The following is a 19,524-nucleotide window of genomic DNA, read 5'->3' as shown; positions in this document are numbered from 1 at the left end:
AATTTACACGGCAAGGGTGGGTAAGGAGAGCAGAGAGCCAGTGTATTCTGCAAGAAAGATCCACGCGTGGTGCAGAAGTAGAGAACAAGTCCGCGAACGCTGGGTTTCTTTGGCTCGTGAGTGGGAGGAGAATGGAAAAAAAGGTACGGCGAGTAATATGTTTTGTATTTCTCTGTGGCGATGCTGTAGTCTGTTATTGATATTCTCCAGACTTGGCTCAACATTCAGCCAGCCCTACCCTCTGTGGGTATCCATAAAAAAGTCTTCTGTGTAGCCGTAAACGCCTTCCATTCCAAACCGTTGCGTTGATCCCCATTCGTGCCAGTATTAATCTCGTCGCTTTTGCAAAGTTTTCATTCGCATTTGATTTCACTTCATCTACAACCCAAACATAATGCATCAATGTGAACATCTTGTAAGTCTTGTTTTGTTAATCGTTTTCGAGATCTTCCAACTCTCTTTGTTTCCTTTCTAGCTCCTGTCTCATAGCATCTGCCTCTCTCTTCAATTGCTCTCGCCTAGCTGCCTTCTCTTCCTGTGACGCCCATTGGCTGGTAGATGGACCCCCACTTGGCCGCAAAGGAACTGATAACGAAGGGTCAATGTTGCCGTCCTCTGCCCTCGGTGGGTTGAGAATCGAGGATATGGCATTCGGCCGATGGGGAACTGGGTTGGAAGGCATCTGGACCTGCTCCTCGTTTTCCATGGTAGCACTACGACTACGTTTTCTGGGAGATGGGGCATTGGCTTGCGATTTTGTCGATGTAAGTGGGATGGACGGATGTGACGTAATAGATGCATTACGGTAGTAGTGCGTAAAGTCAACAGCGAGTGGTCCTCGAGGTTCAGGTGCGTAGTCTTCCCCCCCTTCTTTTGAGTCTAGAGCGGTTGACGGATCAGGGGACACAGAGCTCTCTAAAGCAGGCGTTTGAGAAGACCGTGGAGGGGGCGAATGGTCTGCAATAGATGAAGGTGCTTGCGAGCCAGTATCGCTGGCTGGAACTATACGTTTTCTGCGTTTAATTTCTTGCTTCTTCATAGCAATTGGACGATGTGTGCCGTGAAGCTTGTAGTAGAGACCTGGACAAGTAAAATTAGCCGTTATCTTGTGGACATCTCGCAGGGTACTAGCAAGCCAAGAAGACATACCACAAGCATTGCAGATGATGTGACCAGCATCATCTCTTCTCCACAGGGGTGTGATGGTGGTTCCACAGTTCTGGCATGCCGGTATCGCACTGGTGGAAGATGTTCCATTAGAGGTAGTGGGAGCACTCCCATCGCCTTTGTTAGTGGAGCTGTTTGGCTGAGATACTGCATGTGCTTGAGCCAGCGCAAACTTTGCAGTTTTTGAGACACGATTATTGAAGGCCGGACATCCGCTGCAACCTTGCTGACCACCAGTACCGTTGCATCTACCACCACCCGGACATGTCCCAGCTGACATTTGATCTGCAGCGACATAAGTAGCAACTCGTGGTGAAGCCGCAAGATTTCCAGGTGACGTGCCGCTATTTTCTGTCGGGGACGAAGCCGAACTTGACTGCACGGGGTTAAATGGCTGCGTCTGAGTATTGCGTTTCAAATTCACTGGTCGAGACTGGTTTCGTGCTTTCATGTAGAGCCCACACGCATTACACAGAGTCTCACCCGTTGGTGATCGGCGCCACAGCGGCGTCTGAGTCGTCCTGCAATTGCTTCGGAATGTTAGCGCGCTTACCAACATACAATGGCAATTGCGGCATATGAGGGCGCGATTGCAAGAAACCTACCTGCAGATTTGGCCAGCAACAGGCGTAGCAAGCCCCTCAAAGGCCCTGGATGGGGTTTGAACAGATGCCTGGGTGACAGGAGTAGTCTGTTCTTCCGCGATGGGAACGGCATCCTCGAGAGAGTGGTAGATTTCTGGTCTTTGGTCTTCATGGGGAGTAGCAGGCGCTGGCTCGTACGAAGGTGCATCGACTTTGGTGGCGTTGTCGTGTGCTTGGTTCAGACGTCGCAGACTGTCAGCCATTTCCAGCTCGTCTCTGCTTGCCTCTCTGGAAAGATGATGTGGATGTGTGGGTGCTGGAGCCAGTGATGTGCCTCCGCTGCCCGAAGGTTGTGCCATAAGGCCAGTGAGCACTGCCTCTGAAGTCCACAGCAGTCAGTTGAGAAGGATCCAGAGCGATGCGCGTGCAGTGTTGTCTGGAAGTTGCACACCGAGATGCTGCGGTCAATCTGGAGATCTGACCGGTCACGCTTTTCCTGAAACCTAAAATCAACTTGATCTGATAATCCTAGAAACGTCGACTGGTATGGATCCGCGCAAGGAGACGCTAATGTAGGTGGTCGGTGTGATATGCGGGCCCACTGTGTCTTGGTATACGTTGCCTTGTCCTCTAGGAGTGTGGCACACAGCGATGGGTGGAAGATAGCTTTATGCGGGTTCGGCGCTGTAAGGGAGATGGTTTGACGGAGCTCAATCCCTCTTCGTCATTATTCGGTGCAAAAGGTGTCTGCTGGTAAGGATAGGGTAGGGGTTGGAAATGCTACTGTGGTAGGCGGTGAATGAAAGGTAGGGGCCAATGGCAAGCCTGCTATTCTAAGCTGGAATATTAGCGCGACCAGTCCCCCAAGTCAGTTCCCAGCACCCCGATCAGCAAGCAACAGCGTTGAGTCAAAAGCAGCTTGGAAATCCCAGCGTTTCCATGATACCCGTTGCCTCTTGAATTCCAACACGAATGGAATGCATGCCCAGGCCTGACCAAAAGAGCTGCACAGCCAATACAATCTGTTGTGGCGTCAAGAAAAAGAAAAAAACAAATCTTCATCGGGGTTTGCACACCTTCATAGGTAACCAACGGAGCCCTACACCGCGCTTGTCCGCGGATGCACTTCCGTCTCGCCTCAGAGTACCGATTGGTCATAGGCCTCGGCAAGCCAGACTGGCCGAGTCCAATCAGAATTGAGCCATATCAACCAGATGACTGCTGTGCTACAGTACCACTTTCAGAAGCTCGTCTTCGTGGCACCATACATACAGTACTCTGTAGCTTCTGGACTCCTTCATCTGCCCCCCATTTGACATGGTGAAACTTGACCGATGAGAAGAAAAACCTCCGAACCATGCATTAGCATCCCCGATGCCTTACCGATGTTCCGTACACGCTCCACTCTATGCTCCGCGGGCCGCTAAAGAGACTAGCAAACACATGTGCAGGTGGCTCTATTCTTCTCATGTGCATTAGATACAACTACAAGATGATATCATACATTGCTCTGCATCTGTCATGCGAGAACTCGCTCTTTACTCCTTGATCTCCTGGATCCTTCTACATACAAGCTTAACGACACTTTCAATCAAGGACTGGCACGCCTGGTGTGACTCCATCATCCAAGAGAGTGCCGTACCCTAAAGCTGCCATACTAGGTTGTACCAAATTCAATACATGACGCTGCTCTCGATATCTATCGTGACTCTTATTTGAAGAGTGTGGGATGAACTGAGCGCAGGCAGGTATCAGACAACACGGTTGAGCTTGCCAAACCCAGCGCTCAAACTTGCTCGGCGCCCCATCCAGCATCGGCATCACTGTTTCCGGTCAGCATGACGAACTCGACAATCTCCTCAAGAGGACCAGGCATACCGCATGTTCGCTGGAGGTTCAATGGAGGGGATGAACTCCAGAGCGGCGTATGCTACACCAATGATACCGACAATGGTACCAGGAACGATACGGAACCAGCGCTCGCCAACAATGACGGAGCCGATGAAGATGTAGACTAGCCTCATTAGCCTTACATTTGCGCAACTGGGGGGATGCCTCCTTACAGATACCGCGACCGAGGAAAGAGAACATGAACGAGGCATATCGTGCCACTTGTTGGGGAATTTGGAATTCTATTTCCATCAGTCAGCCGCTGTTTTGATGAATTTCCTATGCTACATACCCAAAAGGGCGTTTCCTGTTATCCAGTCAGCAAGTGCTTTCACATGGAATTCAGCTTCCATCTTACCGAGACCGAATATTATCAAGTAAATGCCCAGAATTATGTGCGAGCTGTCCATGTGTTAGCACATTTGCCTGAACAAACGGTGGTGAAGCAGAGTTCGAGCTGCAACAGAGTTTGGGAGGAGCCTCCATAGTGGCCTTGCACGTTGGCCCGTGTCCTTGTTGGATTTTGTCCTAGATGAGAACCAACGTTTGAACACAGGGTTGTCTTGGAATCCCCCAAGCGCATCTAGGACACAACCGGGGCATAGCATTGCACACCAAGCTGGACAAAGATGTCAGGGGCTTAACAACATGGCCGCAGCCCCTGACCAGCCTTTGCTTGGGACCTTCATCACAAGGTTCCCCATCATGCTATGCCGCCCGTTATGCCATGCACCCCAAGATTGTCTCTGAAATAATCACGCCGAGGGTTTTGGCTCACACGCGCAGGTGACGCAGAGGCAGGGTGGGGGCGTATTGTGTGTGCTGTGCTGGCGGCGAGACTCACAAATCATTAAACGGGAACAACTTCGCAATACCGCCCAACACGACAAATACCGCAACGGCGAAATTCACCATACGACTATATCCAGACTCGTTAGCTGTTTCCATTGTACATGCACAAGTCGCAATGGTACGCATGGGCGAAAAGAGCTTGCTGGCTGTGCTGTTGCGCGCATATGAACTCACAAGATGTCGGAGAAGTCCATGGCGGAGGAATCGGCGAGGTGAGGGAACCGCAGTTTGGCGACTTGAGATGAAAAAGATGGGAGGGTTGTCGGGGGTTGGCAGCACTGGCGATGATGGAGACGAGGAGGTTTGCGCGGTGGGAAATGCGAAGTCTGATGGTGTCGTGTTGCGCAACGTTGAGGCTGGGAGCAGAGGCCAAGTTGCGCCGCTAAACGTCATGGCGGGTCCCATTGGCTCCAGCTTTAGTGTCGAAGGTCCGCAGCTCTCGCACGAAGCAAGCGAAGAACGCAGTTCTTTCACAGTACTTGGGCCTAGTCTATATATATACAGTATTGATGTCTTCATTCACGTAGTCCTCTTTGTTGCACATCTATCTATACAACGGCGCACCTCTATCGCAGCTTGCACTGATACGAGGCATAGCGCCGATGTAAATTCTATTAGACTGCCTAAACCGCCTTACACATGCATGTCTCGTGAGATGGACAAGCTGCATTTCGCTTTCATTTCGCCGTGAACCCATGTTGATACTTTTAATCTTCCCATTCGGGATTCTACACAAACTGTTAGGACAAGGCTACGCATGTGACGGGCTGGGTGCAACGTTACCTTTCTCAAAATGACCACACCTTCCAACACAGTAGTCAGGCTGAGATACTTTTCGTCTTCGAGTTCTGCCCTCTCTCCATGCGCCAGCAATACTGGTGTGCTCTGTGTTTGCCATCCAGTAATCGTCTTCGGCCTTCCAGCTTGGCCCACAATGTCCACGGCCTGACCGACACGCACGTTAAGTGTAAGCGGCTTGAGGTCCTCGTCCAGTGTGATGAGAAAGCGTGGTGACATGGCTGTCGCCATGTAATAGAGGAGATAATGTGAATCGCCAACGATGAAAGACTTGGCGTCAATGAGCGAGACAAGCACAGTAAGGAGACCGGCAGCTGCGACGCGAGACAACACTTGTCGGTCTGTGTGGAAGGGATTCAGTGACAATGTACCCTTTCCTGCGTGCAGGAGACCCTGTGCTATGCGAACCATGAACAGAGCGTTGGGATCGCGGTGGTAGTAGCTCGCTAATTGTCGTAGGAGCTGCGCAAGACGTGCGTTATTGGTGCCGGCGCCGCAAAGACCCATGGCGAAGATGGCGTTGATGGCAACATCGTTGTCGTTGTCGTGAGAGTAGCGCGAGAGCGTATCGTATATCTTCATTTGTGGATTGCTCGGGCTTATCAGTCCCAGAGCAAGGGGTACGGCTTTCCGGATGTTGGCCTCGCCGTAGTGCATCAAATGACCAAGAGTACGCAGAATCATGTCCTGTCCAACATCCTCGCCCATTGCCACCAATGACATACCAATGACAGCATATGATTGAAGAAGCTCGTCGCCCTTCTTCTCCTCACTGTCATCCTCAATGTGCTCGTTGCAGATGTGGAGTAGCTGTTGAATCTTCAACACGGCACCTGTACCTGCCCAGGCGCATACCTCGGTGAGTACAGAAGCGGACTTGGCCATGGGGTGATCTAGGGCCTTTAATGTTTCTAGAATGACATCCACCTCTTCTTGCTGGCCGAAGAATAGCAGTGCTAGGCCGAGAGACATGAAGCGCGTCCACTTGTCCTTGAGCTGCTTACTCCTGTCCTCGTCCAGGAGAGTGTGCATGAGCGCATCGGTGACCTCGCCATTGGCTGAACCGACGAAGATCATACCAAGCGACAGCGCTGCCATGGCAGAGAGCTGCATGTCGAGACTTGTGTCTGTTACAATAGGTAGAAGGAGCTCCAGCAACTCCTCCTTGTTCGAGCCAGCGTAGGCCAGCCCAAGGCCCATGATTGAGGCAAGGCGAATGTTGCGGTTTTTGTGGGACAGATTATCCTCATCACCCAAGAGAGCCAAAGCGGGGTCCGAGTCAAGTCGTACGCCAGAGTTGAAGATACCAGTGGCAAGCATAGCTCCGGCCTTGACCATGTCGTCGTCCACATTGGTGTAGGGATCAATCTTGTCCAGACCCGTCTCAACGTCCCATAGCAGCAACATACCCAGTGACGCCGTAGTCGAAAGCATGCCTTCCTCTTTCGTCTTCCACACCCAACTGCTTTTGCTGTCTGAGTTGAGCATCAGCTTATCGTTGCCGTATCCCGTGTTGACAAAGGCATTGACAAAGGCAGAAGCAAGATTGTGCCTAGCGGAGTCGGTATTGGTGAGGCCGGCTGTTCTACTGCTCTCAAGATGTGTCTTGTAGATGTCGTCTGGGGTTTTTGGATCCAAGATGTTGAGCTCCTTTCCAAGGGCCTTGAAGTGGTCAGGTAACCGCGTATTGTTGAGGCAGTCCTGAAGCTCCACATCGTCATCGTCTGAGACGTCAAACCAGATGCGCTGGCGAGCGATAAGAAAGGCCATCTGTCTCCGAATCGCTTTGTCCTTTGTCGAATTGAAAACCTCTTCAATTAGGTCCCTATCGTTCAACCGTATGGCCAGTGCGACTGCTTGTGTGTACTGGTTGTACTTGCGGTAGATCTGGTATGTAGTGCGGAGGAATTTGTCGTTATCGGGGTATGTGAGGAGTGGGACATTGCTGGCTATTGTCAGTGTTGTCCAGACGTTGATAGCTTTGCTCTTATCATCAATATCATCTCACCTGACCATGTACAAGCACACACGCGCATATGTATTCTCGTCAATGTACTGTTCAATCTGGTCAATCATCTCCAATTCGGACAAAATGTCTACTGCGTCGGCTTCGGCATTGTGCTTTAGGAAAAAGGGCACTAGGTTCGAGGCCAGGTCAGTGACATCGTCAGTAGACTGGTCGTCATTCAAGCGGTTCTGAAACTCTCGGCCGATCTCCAGAGCCAGATGGCGCATGTACTCATGGCCCCAAGACCCGAGATCGGTCGAAGGCGCTTGCAGGCGGTACTTGAGGCAGTCTAGGCGCTCTTCGTCCGAGTACGTCATGCCGAGAACAGACATCATGTCGGCGAGGGACTGTTTGTTCTCGCCTTCAGGCCACGATGCATAGGCCTTCTCCAGATTCTCGTAGTGTGGACGGAGGAACTTCAGAGGTTTAGGCACGGCAGTCATGGAGCTCGTCGATGTCTTGATGAAGTCTTTGATCTGTTCCAGCGCAGGCTTGTAGAGGCTGGTGTCGGATTCCTAGGAGCGCACGCACGCGCGCGGTCAGCGGCAGTGCACTTGATTGCAGTGGACGGAGCAGATGGACTGACCAATACCCGCTCTACCAGCATATCCAGCTCGCTCTTAAGCTGTTGATCTTCCTCACTGAGCTCCTCTATATTATTTCAATCAGCATATGGCCCACTATCAACATGACGACGATGGATGATTCCCGCAAGTCACACATACCGCCGGTAGTCGCGACCTTCTTGTCCTCGCCATCGGCCTTCGCCTCCTTTGCCTTTTCTGCATCGCTATTGACAGCTTTGCCTTTGCCCTTGTCGGCGGCCGTGGGCTTCTTCCCGTCGTCCTTGGCCATGGTGGATAAAGGCTAAGTGATGCAACTGCTAAGGCGGGCGGCGAAGTGTGTATGTGTGTGTACCGGGAACGCTACTCTCTGTGCAGCTGGATGTATGCGAGCAGGAGGCTGCGTCCTGAAGTGGAATGGCTTGCTGGGATCGCGTTCGTGGATGATGGGGGACAGCTGCTCGTCTCGGGGGGATAGTGGTGAGGCGAGAGCGGGCGGTGCAGACTGGTGATGGGCGGCGGATTGTTGTGTCGACGAGGCAGCTCTGCGTCTGTCGGCGTTACTGGAGTACACGCCCGCCTGTGCCAAGCCCTTTCTGGTCCCGCCGCCGCCCAATGATGAAGGTGCGCTCAGACCTTGTCGAAACCATCAAAATAATTCTCTGGAACGAAAGAAGCCCGCCGCACCCCCACCCTCAACCCCACCCCACTGTGCGCCAGGTGAATTATCTCTCTCCCCACCCGCCACGACCACCCACAACTACCAAGACCCACGCTGCTTGCTGCGCCGACAAAACAGGGCCAACATGAAGCTCAATGTCAAAAATATCCGTTACCTCACGCCAGACGACTGGCGGGTCCTCACTGCGGTATGCGCCCGCTCTCGCACCCCCCAGTTCCCTTTTCACAAAAACCAGACGTCGCACAGTAGAGGGACTAACGCTGATGAAGACCATGACAGACCGAAATGGGCAGCCGGAACCATGAAGTCGTGCCCACGCCCCTCATCTCCCAGATCGCAGCCCTCCGCTCAGGTACGGGTGTGCACAAGTGCATCTCCAATCTCGCAAAGATTGGCCTCATCGCCAAGGTTAAGAATGCAAAATATGACGGCTATCGGCTTACATACGGCGGGCTTGACTATCTGGCCCTGCACACGCACCAAAAAGCCTCGACTGTCTATTCGGTCGGCAACCAGATTGGCATAGGCAAGGAATCAGACATTTTGGTGTGCGCCTCGGAGACAGGCAAGCAGCTCGTCCTCAAGATCCACCGTCTGGGCCGGATATCCTTTCGCACTGTCAAGGCGAACCGAGATTACTTGCGCAACCGTCAGGGCGGATCGTGGATGTACATGTCACGCCTCGCCGCACTCAAGGAGTACGAGTTCATGAAGGCGCTGCGGCGAGAAGGCTTCCCCGTCCCCGAGCCCATAGGCCAGAACAGACACACCGTCATCATGAGTCTTATCGACGCCTTCCCCATGCGCCAGATTTCAAAAGTCGGCGACCCCTCCACCCTGTACGCAGAACTCCTAGCCATCGTCGTTCGACTGGCACAGCATGGGCTCATCCACGGCGACTTCAACGAATTCAACATTTTGGTAGAGGAAAAGCGGATATCCGAGGACGAGGTCTCTCTTGTACCGACGATTATCGATTTCCCTCAAATGGTGTCCATTGACCATGTCAACGCAGAGTATTACTTCGACCGTGATGTTGCCTGTATAAAACGCTTCTTCGATCGCCGTTTCGGCTTCACAAGTGACGAGCCAGGCCCGTTCCTCAAGGACGCTATCAAGATCATTACCAAGAGAGTGGATGTCGAGGTACAGGCCTCTGGCTTCAGCAAGAAGATGGCCAAGGAGCTGGACGTGTACATGAAGGAACATGGCATCGACGGTGACGGTGGAGGAGAATTAGGCAAAGGCAGTGAGCAGCATGATGATGACGAGGATGAGGAAGGAGAGGGGCATATAAACGACGAGGTTGGGATCAATGTTCTCGATGAGACCGAGAGCGTGGAGACGTCACTTGACGGTGGACCGGTTGTGGAAGACCAAGCCTCTGTCTCACTCTTCCCTACGGCGAACGAGCAACTGACATCGGCGACTATGGCTTCGCAGATGACTATACTCCAGATTAGAGATGATGATCCGTTGCCTGATCTCAGCGAGATGAAATCCCCGCCACAGCCTACCATAAGTACAAAGGTCGCCAAGAAGAAGGCTGGGTGGGCCATATGAGTTACCGGCCATCCATTCACTCCATTCCCTCCTCGAGCGATACCCCCCCTGATACCTGATTCTGCAATATTAAATCCGAGCTTCTAGCCTACGAAATCGAGCCATATTATTTGATCCTTGAGATCTCCTCTCCTCTCTTGACCTCATCATGCAAATCGAAAGCGTCTGCGACCCATGGCTTTGCGCAACCGGGACCCATATGATCATGTACTAAGTAAAACTCGCACGATATAAAAAATCCTCAATGCAAGCAGTGAGTGATAAGGGAACACATATGAGGGAAAAAGATCTATCATATTGTGTACTATCGAAGCTGCGATACATACCACAATAGAACTCTGACCCTAGCCACCTCTGATCGTACCTGCCCGTCCATCGATGAGAAAGAGATACACTGAATAGTCCACTAAAATCTTTGAAGCCGTTACCATGCCCAAATGTTAGCAAATAATCCTAAGATTGCATGCGTTGATGCATAGGCAAGCCGAGTGAAAAGAGATTCTGATGCGAGCCAGCCATGATGAAGAGGCCATGTTGGACAATCCGGAGCCAGAAACCGGTATTAAGGGGACCAAGAAGAAATGAGATTGGCCCAAGCAAAGAAAGAAATGGATGAAGGCCACAGCGAGCGGTCGATATGTCGTGTCGTTGTGATGGGGTGTGCTGGAATAGTCCAGCCTACGGATTGCCGGGAAGGCGCACTGCTGCGGCACTCTGCAATATGATGATGGCAACGTATGATCCATGTCTAAGATGGTCAGGCCTTTGATGTGTACGGCTGGTGGATGGTGAAGACGCAATCATGAAGAATAGGGCGGGCATGAAAGCATGGCAACAATGCGAGAGCAAGCGGAAGCTTTAATCATCATGGCCAGAGTGACGGCTTGGAGAAGCGTTCTTGTCCTCTGTCTTCACTGGAGTCGCGGGATTGGTCTTGGCTTCGATGTCCTGCTCGGATGCACCATCTTCGTTGTCCAGAGCTCCACCTTGGGTCGTGTGATACGTGGGGGGACGAGCGGGACCAAGGGTTGATGGTACAGTGGGAGCCCATGGCTGACGGTAGCCGCGCTGCATGTACATCTCAAAGTCATTTGTAGCGCTCTGAGAGACTGGAGAGATTGTGAGGTAGCGATCAGGTGTGCCTAGTGCCCTAGCCTGGGCAACACCGACCTCGTACTCTGCAGCACGGAACACACGGCCGGCGGCAGTCTGCTGCTTGAGCATCTTCTGCTCATGCGTGTCAGAGAAGCGGATCTGGATCAGATGCTCCTCGCCTCCAGCCTTGGCGATGGGCATGTTGTTGAATGTCTTGATGACCTCGTCACATATCTCGCGAGTCTCAAACCTGATCGTGGTTAGAGACGAAGCAAAATGACAAAATAGAAAAACCTACCGGGCAAATCCAACGCCACGACCTGTGCCAGCTGGGTCGCGAAGCACCTTGCTTGAACAGACCTTGTGCGGTGTGAAGATGAGAGCGAGTTCCTATACACATGTCAGGGTCTAAAATCAGCATGGACAATGAGGTGAACACGCACATGCTCATTCATATTCTTGGGAATGTTGGAGACGTAAAGATTGGTGTTGCACTCATCGGAAAACTTCTTGAGCTTAGAGTAGAACGATTCCTGGACAGCATCAGTGTCATGATCAACATGGAGGTCATGGACAAGGACAACGAACCCGGGCGAAGCTGACTTCATATCCAAGGTAGTGAAATCCACGGATACAGTCTTCAGCATCCTCGAAATTGTGGTACTTGATGAAACCGAAGCTGGAAGAGGATTCAGCATGTAGAACAGCATGATGAAGATAGAACTCACCCCTTGCAAAGATAGCTCTTGTTGTCGATGATGGACTTGGAACTCTGAATGTCCCCGAATCGCTTACCCCAGGAATGGAGCATCTCATCGGTGGTTTCGGGCAAAAGTCCTCGAATGTAGACATTGGTTTCGCCTGTCTTGTTCTCCAAACTGCGATCAAGTGGCTTGTGTGGAGAGCTAGGGGCTGGGATTGCGCGTGGAATCGGGGGCTCCTGGTGCACTAGAGCCAACAAGTGAGGAGGCAACGAAATCATAGCCTGCTTCTGCATGGGAGCCATGACTTGGTAGGAGTGTGCAAGTTGTGACGGCGAAGGAGTGGCGCTGCTCGTGAACAGGGCGCTCGGAGAGCGATCCATAATGGTGGCGCCGCCAGCTCCATAACGGTACATGCCATTGCTACCATAGGGTGTACCCGGTACGTCGTTTTCGTTGGAAGAGATAGAGTCGCGACGGGGTGTCATGAGCGACGGCATCTCGCCAGAGGACAGACGCGCAGCCCAGGCCGGGGCCATGGGGCTGTTGTCCACTACGGCCTGACCGTACTGATAAGCTGCCTGAGGTACATAGGTGGTACCACTATTGTACATGTTGGGCGAGGGCGTCATGTTGGCTTGCTGCTGATTGCCAGGCATCATCTGATACATACCACCCAAAACATGCTGGTTGGGTACCCATAGGCCCTGGCCCTGTGAAAGAGGCAAGTTGCCGTACTCGGATGAGCCACTGGGGAGAGTCGAACTGGCAGACTTGGATGCGGCAGACGAGCCGTAGGAGGCGTGCATGTTGAGTGCTGCCATGTTGCTTGTCAGACCCTGCAAACCATGGTCACCAGGGGAGGACATCGGCACACCTCGAGGGAGGTAATGAGCCGAACCATGGCCCTGACCGTTCTGATTGTAGCTGTTGAGCATGTGCTGGCCCTTGAAAGCCGCATTGGGAGGGGCGTAGTTAGCTGGGCGAGGGTTGGTGGCCATTGCGAAGGACTAGCAGATGGCGTCTATTAAATGCCGAGCTGCAAGAGACCGTGCAAAGGCGAGACAGGCTCCGAAGACGAGCAGAGATGGACGATAGTCGATAGTCGAGAGTCTGAGAAAGACTGCGGCTAGAAGTCTCGAACGCGGTAGAGCAGACAGGCGGATTGAGATGCAGAGAAGAACGCTGCTCTGTGAGGCATGGTTAGCTTTTTATCCTCGGTGTGCACCGCCGGTGGGGAGCAGGGTGAGCGGTGATGGTGAAGATATTGGCAGTTCCAGGGTGAAGCATGTTGGGAACCCATCACGGTGAAGTTTGAAAGGGCCAGGCCATGATGTCAGTGGGGGAGAAGCACACTTACCGAGTCGTAAATGTCAAACTTTTGCAATGTGTGGGACGGGTAGTGACTCCAAAGCTGACAAGCCGGTTAGTCTTCCATTGCAGGTGGTAGAGTAGCACAGCTGTGGCGAGACGTTGAAGACTGACCTGCGGAAAGCTACAAAGAATGTGGCCACTGATGCGTATTGGTGAGAAAGTAGTGCTGGTGAATGCGTGAAAGAGAAGAGAAGAGAGAGGAAGAGGAGAGGAGAGGAGGGGGAGACGAATGCCAGAAGATATGGCAAGAGGAGGAGCAGGAGCAGGAGCAGGAGCAGGAGTGGGAAGGGGGGGGGAGGAGCGGAGAGGGAAGAGAAGAAGAAGAAGAAGAAGGAGGAGGAGGAGGAGGAGGAGGCGGCGGCGGCGGCGGAGGAGGAGCAAGAGGAGAGAGGGCGCTGTAGCGGTTGAACATGGTGGGAAGTGACAGGCGGCGCTGAATGGGAAAGAGCGCTTGGGGCGGACATCTGGAAAGTGACGACGGTGTAGGTAGACGCCACGACTGCATTGTGGGAAACCTCTGCACATGATAGCAGGGGGAACGGTTGCGATGCAGGAAACATGAAGGCGCGCACAGCGGTACCGCTGCTTACCTGGTTGAAACAATGGTCGCTGAAATGGATGCCAGTTGAAGACCAATATACACAGTGAGTTGGAGGTGGGGACAATGGCCCCAAAGACAATAGAGAAAACAATGCGCCCTAATAGGGACAAGGACAGCACGGCGCCGGGCTTCTTAAAAAGATACTGGGGAAGAGCTGCTCGAATAGAGATGTCAAAAAGGCTGCGTGTGGAGGAAGCTGCTGTGCGTATGTCGTCCCACTCGTCGTGATGCGAGAGGTACTGGTTTAATATCACCAGCGTGGACCAGCGAGTGCATCGACAGGTACAGCCGGTACGGGCCAGGGATTGGATGGATCCTGCCAGAGGCTGCAGAGGCTACAGACAAGTCGCCAGAGGTGCGAGGTCACATCAAGTCGTACCCTTCTACCCGCATCCCCAGTGGGCCACCTTGCCTGTCTGAGCAGAGTGTGTAGCAGACTGGAGACGACAAAGCGCCATCAACGGTCGTCTTGCTTCTACTTGCAGCGGCCCCCTCCCCGCAATGGCCAAAGCCAAAGCAGCCACACCGCCCTTGCAGTAGGGCTGAAGAACAAGGTCGCAAAGGCAACCTCCTCGCCAACGTCATGTTGCCGATCCAGAGCCCGAGCAAGTCGAATCATGTTTGTCTGGTGTGCTGCCTCCTGGAGTCTGGCCAACTTGCGCGAAGACGAGAAGTCGCCCCATCATCTTTTCCCTGCCCATCCTTTTCTGGCCTTGGGCTTGGGCTTGGGCTTGCGAGTTGCTACCAGCCATGGCCATCTCCGGCTCTGGAAAGGTGCATAGCTCTGTTTGACTTGGGATTGGCCTGCAGTATCATCGTGAGGGTGCACAACACAGGCTGTCTTTCTTACACTGAGCCACAACGGGCTGCCGCCTACCTGAGAAGGGCTTGAACACATCCCAATACGTCGGTACGACGTGTGCAGCACACTCGCATTCACCTTGGACGCTGGCGCATCTCAGCTCCATTTGGCCATTGCTGGTCTTGTCACACCCCCCAAGACCTCGTACCTCATTTGCTTGCCCTGCTCAGTACCCTCGATTTCGATACAGACCATGGATACACCTCTCGGATTCCGACTCTATATATCTGTGAGCAGCCTCCCCGCAGCTGACAGGCTCGCGTCATGTCATGTTAAAGACAGTCTCAGCCGTTTGCAACCGTAATGCACACCGAACGCGCCTCTGAGCCCAACTAAGCCTGTCCAACACTCGGGCACACTTGGGCACCATGAGAAACGTTGGACTTGTACAAATGAGGTGAGCGTAACTATCACCCAGCAGTTCGAAAGTGGAGACTGCTGTTCCAAATGAGTGCCAGTGGAAGAGCGCCCGGGGTACAGACCTTGGGAAAGAGAGATATCAGCAACAGGATACATACAACACCCTGCATTAGGATACTGCACAAATCCTTTCCGAGAGATGCCTTTTGAACATGTGCTACCGATCCGGCTCAATCGAGTACCGTCGAATGCCCGCGTGCGGTGCGGGCGCAAGCGCTATGGTTACCGTGTCGCATAGGTTGCTACCCAGCCATCCGAAAAGTTGCCAGCCTGTAGAACTTTGGGTATGGTGAGCTATCGGAACATGCTAAACCGGACCGCAAAGTGTGGAGAAGTCGGTTTGCACGCAGACCCTCAAAAGCTTCGTGGCGGCCGGGGCTCCACACTCGAACGGCGTCAAAGAAGCAGGACGGTTTGACGGTCCACATCAAGGCGTACCGGTACCTGTACTGAGTAGACTCGTCAAGGTGCATGCATGCCGTGTGCACTTGGACGCCTCGTACCTTGTTTCTACAGTCTTGATCTGTGGATACTGTTGGGACTCGAACTCTTCCTTGCTGCGTCCTAGTAGATGCCTTGTCAGACCAAGTACCTGGGAGTCGGATCCGTGCTGTAACAACAGCACGATTGAGAAAAAGACAGGCATCTCTCCGGCTTTGAATGAGACGCTTCCGTAATGTCACACAAGATACGACGAACATGGGCAAATTGAGCAACGACCAGCCATCCTATTTTTGAAGTTGTTTCAGTAAGATGCCAAGACCCTAGTGATCAGACTCCATCGTTTTCAGTGAGGAAGAGAGTATCGAAGAGTCCACCAGCTAAACATGGGGCATGGAGATGCTCCCTAACCGCGCCAATGCCTTGTTGATTGCCATGGCCAACGTGATAGGAAAAGTATTTGCGATCCGAAGTATCTGGAGGCAGACGTGATCGACAAATCATCACGCGGCGGAAATATTGTAAATCAAATCCCTGGTATGTGCGGCGTTAGGCTGCTGACTGGTGAGTTCGTTTGAGAGCCGAACCTGCCCTCAACTCAGTTGTCAGAAACGGACCACGCTGGTGTTCTGTCGGGGCTTGTGTAGACTCGATATGAAGTTGTGGGGGAGCCAGGAGGATGGCCTAGATCAGATGATTGGACGTGGTGGCGTAGTGGACATGCAGGTGGCAAGGTAGGTAAGGTTTGTGTGCCCCAGGGCCCAAAGGGGTAATTTCGCTTTCTGCCGCTCGCTAATGCAGTTGGCGGACGTCTGGACAAGCACAACGTCTGCACCAGAGGCCCACAACATGGTGTATCAGGCGAAGCTGTCCTCTTGCACCCATGACGTTTCGAACCAAGGCTTTAGTGTCCGGTCTCGCATTGCGCATCCTGTTGACACGTAATGTTAGTCACTATTGTGGCAAAAAGGGTCCAGGATGAACTGCAAGGCCAACTGTTTGGCTGTACTATCTTCATTCATAATGTCAAGGTATATAAACAGACGCTTTACATGAGTGGAATATATGCACGAGATCCCAAAACCTTTGTTCAACCCCTTGTCATCATAATCCAGTATCACTGCAACACTTACAGGTAACGCCTTATCGCTCTAGTCTACCCTCAAGGTGTTGGGAGGAAAATCCCACCCCCCCACATTTCTGGAATTCATCATGACCATACATCTTCCTGGTATTGATTGGAAGCCCTCATTGCCTTGACAATCTCCTCACCCTTTGATTCAGACACGTTGCGGTACTTGGAGATGAGTTTGCCAAGGAGCGTGTTGACTTCGCGGGCCATGTGTGCCGCATCACCACAGACGTAGAAGTAAGCTTTGTCTTCGAGGAGCTTGTTGACTTCCTCACCGGCCTCCTCAATCTTGTGCTGGACATAAACTTTCTTGGGACCATCTCGTGAAAAGGCTGTGTGCATGATAAAATTGTCGCCAAGGATCTCCTTGTATTCCTACCTATCGGTTAGCCTTTGTACCATAATGGGCTACATCTGGGAAGACTTACCTTCCACTCGTTCGCGTAGATGAAATCTTCTGACTGCTTTCTGCAGCCAAAAAACAGAATCGTCTTGCCCACAATCTGACCAGCCTTGGCTTGCGCGGCTCTTTCTTGGACAAAGGCACGGAATGGTGCAACACCTGTTCCGGGACCAACCATGATGATGGGTTTTGAAGGATCTGATGGGAGCTTGAAGTTGGAGTGGCGGACATGAACTGGGACATGGATTCCGTCGTACTTGTTACGGGGTCCAGTGATGGCGTAGTCTAGGCCATGGGGGTCCGGGTGTGGATCGCCGTGCTGTTTTTGTTTCAGGGCCAGTAGGTAATTAGTCGTGACACCCTTGAGCACGTATGGTGCACCAGGCTTCTCAATCGACTCAACGACAGCAGTGATGGAGATTTTGTCTTTCTGGGCCAAAGACGATGATGATATGGAGTAGTACCGGGGCTGGATCTTGACCATGCTCTCGAATATGAATGAAAAGGGGATCTTGCTCCATGCGTGGCCTTTGCCTTGAATTTCGAGTAGCTGGGCCAAGTTCAAATTGCGGTCAGTCACGTTTTGCTTAAAGTAGTCCTTGTCGCTACCAAGCTTGACCATCTCAGCCTTGATCTCTTCGTTGGGCGCAAACTGGGCGATACCAGACACAAGCTGACGGGAGACCGCAGCATTGATTTCGACGTGGAAGCGGAGAGCGGCATCGTATGTGGTTGGGGACGGGAAAGGAACTTTGGCAGTGGGGTCTAGCCCTCTGACGGCGATGACAGTATGGCGCTTGTCCTCCTTGCCGAGAACTTTGAAGATCCTATCAACTTCCTTGCCTGCGTTGTTGGGCCAGATTGCAATATGGTCACCGGTGGTATACGAAAGGTTTGAGCCAGCGATGCTGATCTCCATGTGTAGGCAGTTGCGGTCTTTGGCATTGAACAGCTCCGAGGACTCGACGATGGGGGCGATGAACGGGTTGTTGGCGTTGAAGGGACCCTTTTGCTTACCCTCCAGGTGGTTTTTGTTGGGTTCACCCAGGTAAACAGTGTCATCGTCGGCCGAGAGCTCTGGCTTTTCTGTGACCTCGAAGACGGGCTCGTATATGGCTTCACGCTCTTCAAGACCAAACTTCTCGGCCACAGCGGCCCACATGGGCTCCTTCCAGGCGAGAAAATCCTCCTCCATGGTGCCGGCACCATCGTCACCCTCGCCAGCCGGACCCAGGCGTGTGGCACCCAGGTTGGTCAAAAACTTGTCGACTCTACGGACGACGGCATTGTAGTGCTCATAGGTGTTGTTTCCCAGGCCGAAGGCGACGTAGTGCAGCTGGCTGAGGGGCCGCTCTTCAGCACCGCCCCCATTGGCGAAGCTAATGTCTTCCGACCCGATGAACTCGTAGAATTCGACTGCGTTGTCTGTGGGCTCGCCCTCGCCGTAGGTAGCCAAGACGAAAATGGCGAGCTTGTCCTCGGGGAAGCTGTCCAGGTTGTCAAAGTCATACTCCTCGAGATCGGCGACCATGGTCTTGAGGCCGAAGCGTGAGTGGCCCTCCTTGGACAGACGTGAGGCATAGTCCTCAGCCGTGCCCGTTTGGCTGCCATAGAAAACGACGCAGTTCTTGTCGGACTGGTTCATCTTCTCTACGATGTTGCGCGACTTGCCCGCTTTGGCGCCTCCATTGGCCGAGGCCAACGAGCTGCCATAGGGGTCGGCCGAGACGCCCCAATAGGTTCCCTTTGTGAAGTATGCGAGTGTGCCCACGAGCAGAGCCGCGAGCACGATAATATCCAGCGTGTCGAGTTGTGCCATCTTGCCGGTCCAGTTCGTGGTGGCGAGAGGCAGAGGAAGACGGAGGGGCTGCGCTGACATGGACACGAAATCCAGTCGCTGTCCCAAAGAGGACAAGCGCGACTAAGATTTGTACTTTGTCGCTTGGGCGGTGGAGACAGACGGGACCCTCAACTGTCGAGAGAAGGCCGTGCTTGTGGTAGATTGCCGTGCCTTTCCTTTCACGTGCCACCACACTGCGCTAGGTACTCTTGTCCTCTTAGGTGGGTGTGGATGATGACGACGACGACAACGACAATGACAACGACAACGACAACGACAACGACGACACAGTGTGCAGTAGATTTGAGGCACTGCAGCTCTTTATTACATGGCGCCTCCCCTTGAATACCTATAGGGACATCTGTGGCATGCCCTACATACCGGTACAGCGGGTCCCTCACCGACGGCCTGCGTCCATGACCACTTCTACCTTACCTAGCTGCACTTGACGACAACGCTTCGGTCGGAATTCGGAGAGCGTGTGTTCCGCTGTGCTGATGGGATCGATAGCCGACAACCTGCTTTTTCGCGGGCTTGTTGGAGGCCCA

The 19,524-nt window shown here is 52.9% G+C and overlaps 7 protein-coding genes across 7 annotated transcripts; 1 reads left to right on the top strand and 6 right to left on the bottom strand.

Annotated features, from left to right (window-relative positions):
• Window positions 1–430: 430 nt before the first annotated feature.
• Window positions 431–2,110, bottom strand: SRE1 (sterol regulatory element binding protein, transcription factor Sre1; the record flags this gene model as incomplete). Its single annotated transcript, XM_066096024.1, has 3 exons — window positions 431–1,080; window positions 1,150–1,688; window positions 1,773–2,110. 3 exons carry the CDS (start codon window positions 2,108–2,110, stop codon window positions 431–433), a joined length of 1,527 nt encoding a protein of 508 aa, XP_065953900.1.
• Window positions 2,111–3,537: 1,427 nt separating this feature from the next.
• IAQ61_003584 (uncharacterized protein) lies at window positions 3,538–4,687 on the bottom strand (the record flags this gene model as incomplete). Its single annotated transcript, XM_003837088.2, has 7 exons — window positions 3,538–3,574; window positions 3,630–3,765; window positions 3,815–3,883; window positions 3,934–3,948; window positions 4,000–4,043; window positions 4,486–4,560; window positions 4,668–4,687. The coding sequence occupies 7 exons, from the start codon at window positions 4,685–4,687 to the stop codon at window positions 3,538–3,540; spliced, it is 396 nt and encodes a 131-aa protein (XP_003837136.2).
• Window positions 4,688–5,200: 513 nt separating this feature from the next.
• Window positions 5,201–8,154, bottom strand: RPN1 (proteasome regulatory particle base subunit; the record flags this gene model as incomplete). The annotated part of the gene is made up of 5 exons (XM_003837087.1): window positions 5,201–5,221; window positions 5,277–7,236; window positions 7,300–7,814; window positions 7,886–7,950; window positions 8,025–8,154. 5 exons carry the CDS (start codon window positions 8,152–8,154, stop codon window positions 5,201–5,203), a joined length of 2,691 nt encoding a protein of 896 aa, XP_003837135.1.
• A 514-nt stretch (window positions 8,155–8,668) lies between these two features.
• IAQ61_003582 (uncharacterized protein) lies at window positions 8,669–10,107 on the top strand (the record flags this gene model as incomplete). Its single annotated transcript, XM_003837086.1, has 2 exons — window positions 8,669–8,731; window positions 8,824–10,107. The coding sequence occupies 2 exons, from the start codon at window positions 8,669–8,671 to the stop codon at window positions 10,105–10,107; spliced, it is 1,347 nt and encodes a 448-aa protein (XP_003837134.1).
• Window positions 10,108–10,965: 858 nt separating this feature from the next.
• Window positions 10,966–12,904, bottom strand: IAQ61_003581 (uncharacterized protein; the record flags this gene model as incomplete). Its single annotated transcript, XM_003837085.2, has 5 exons — window positions 10,966–11,452; window positions 11,501–11,592; window positions 11,646–11,735; window positions 11,791–11,881; window positions 11,931–12,904. The coding sequence occupies 5 exons, from the start codon at window positions 12,902–12,904 to the stop codon at window positions 10,966–10,968; spliced, it is 1,734 nt and encodes a 577-aa protein (XP_003837133.2).
• Window positions 12,905–13,032: 128 nt separating this feature from the next.
• IAQ61_003580 (uncharacterized protein) lies at window positions 13,033–14,497 on the bottom strand (the record flags this gene model as incomplete). The annotated part of the gene is made up of 5 exons (XM_066096023.1): window positions 13,033–13,093; window positions 13,264–13,317; window positions 13,389–13,416; window positions 13,868–14,117; window positions 14,405–14,497. The coding sequence occupies 5 exons, from the start codon at window positions 14,495–14,497 to the stop codon at window positions 13,033–13,035; spliced, it is 486 nt and encodes a 161-aa protein (XP_065953899.1).
• Window positions 14,498–16,811: 2,314 nt separating this feature from the next.
• Window positions 16,812–19,281, bottom strand: IAQ61_003579 (uncharacterized protein; the record flags this gene model as incomplete). Its single annotated transcript, XM_003837082.2, has 2 exons — window positions 17,162–19,281; window positions 16,812–17,108 (listed from the first exon to the last, which is right to left on the bottom strand). Exons 1-2 carry the CDS (start codon window positions 19,013–19,015, stop codon window positions 16,812–16,814), a joined length of 2,151 nt encoding a protein of 716 aa, XP_003837130.1. The 5' UTR covers window positions 19,016–19,281.
• Window positions 19,282–19,524: the final 243 nt, after the last annotated feature.

The sequence above is a fragment of the Plenodomus lingam genome (genome assembly GCF_022343315.1).
Source record: "Plenodomus lingam strain CAN1 chromosome Unknown contig_18, whole genome shotgun sequence".
Taxonomy (NCBI): domain Eukaryota; kingdom Fungi; phylum Ascomycota; class Dothideomycetes; order Pleosporales; family Leptosphaeriaceae; genus Plenodomus; species Plenodomus lingam.
This window is presented reverse-complemented; position numbering and strand designations above follow the sequence as displayed.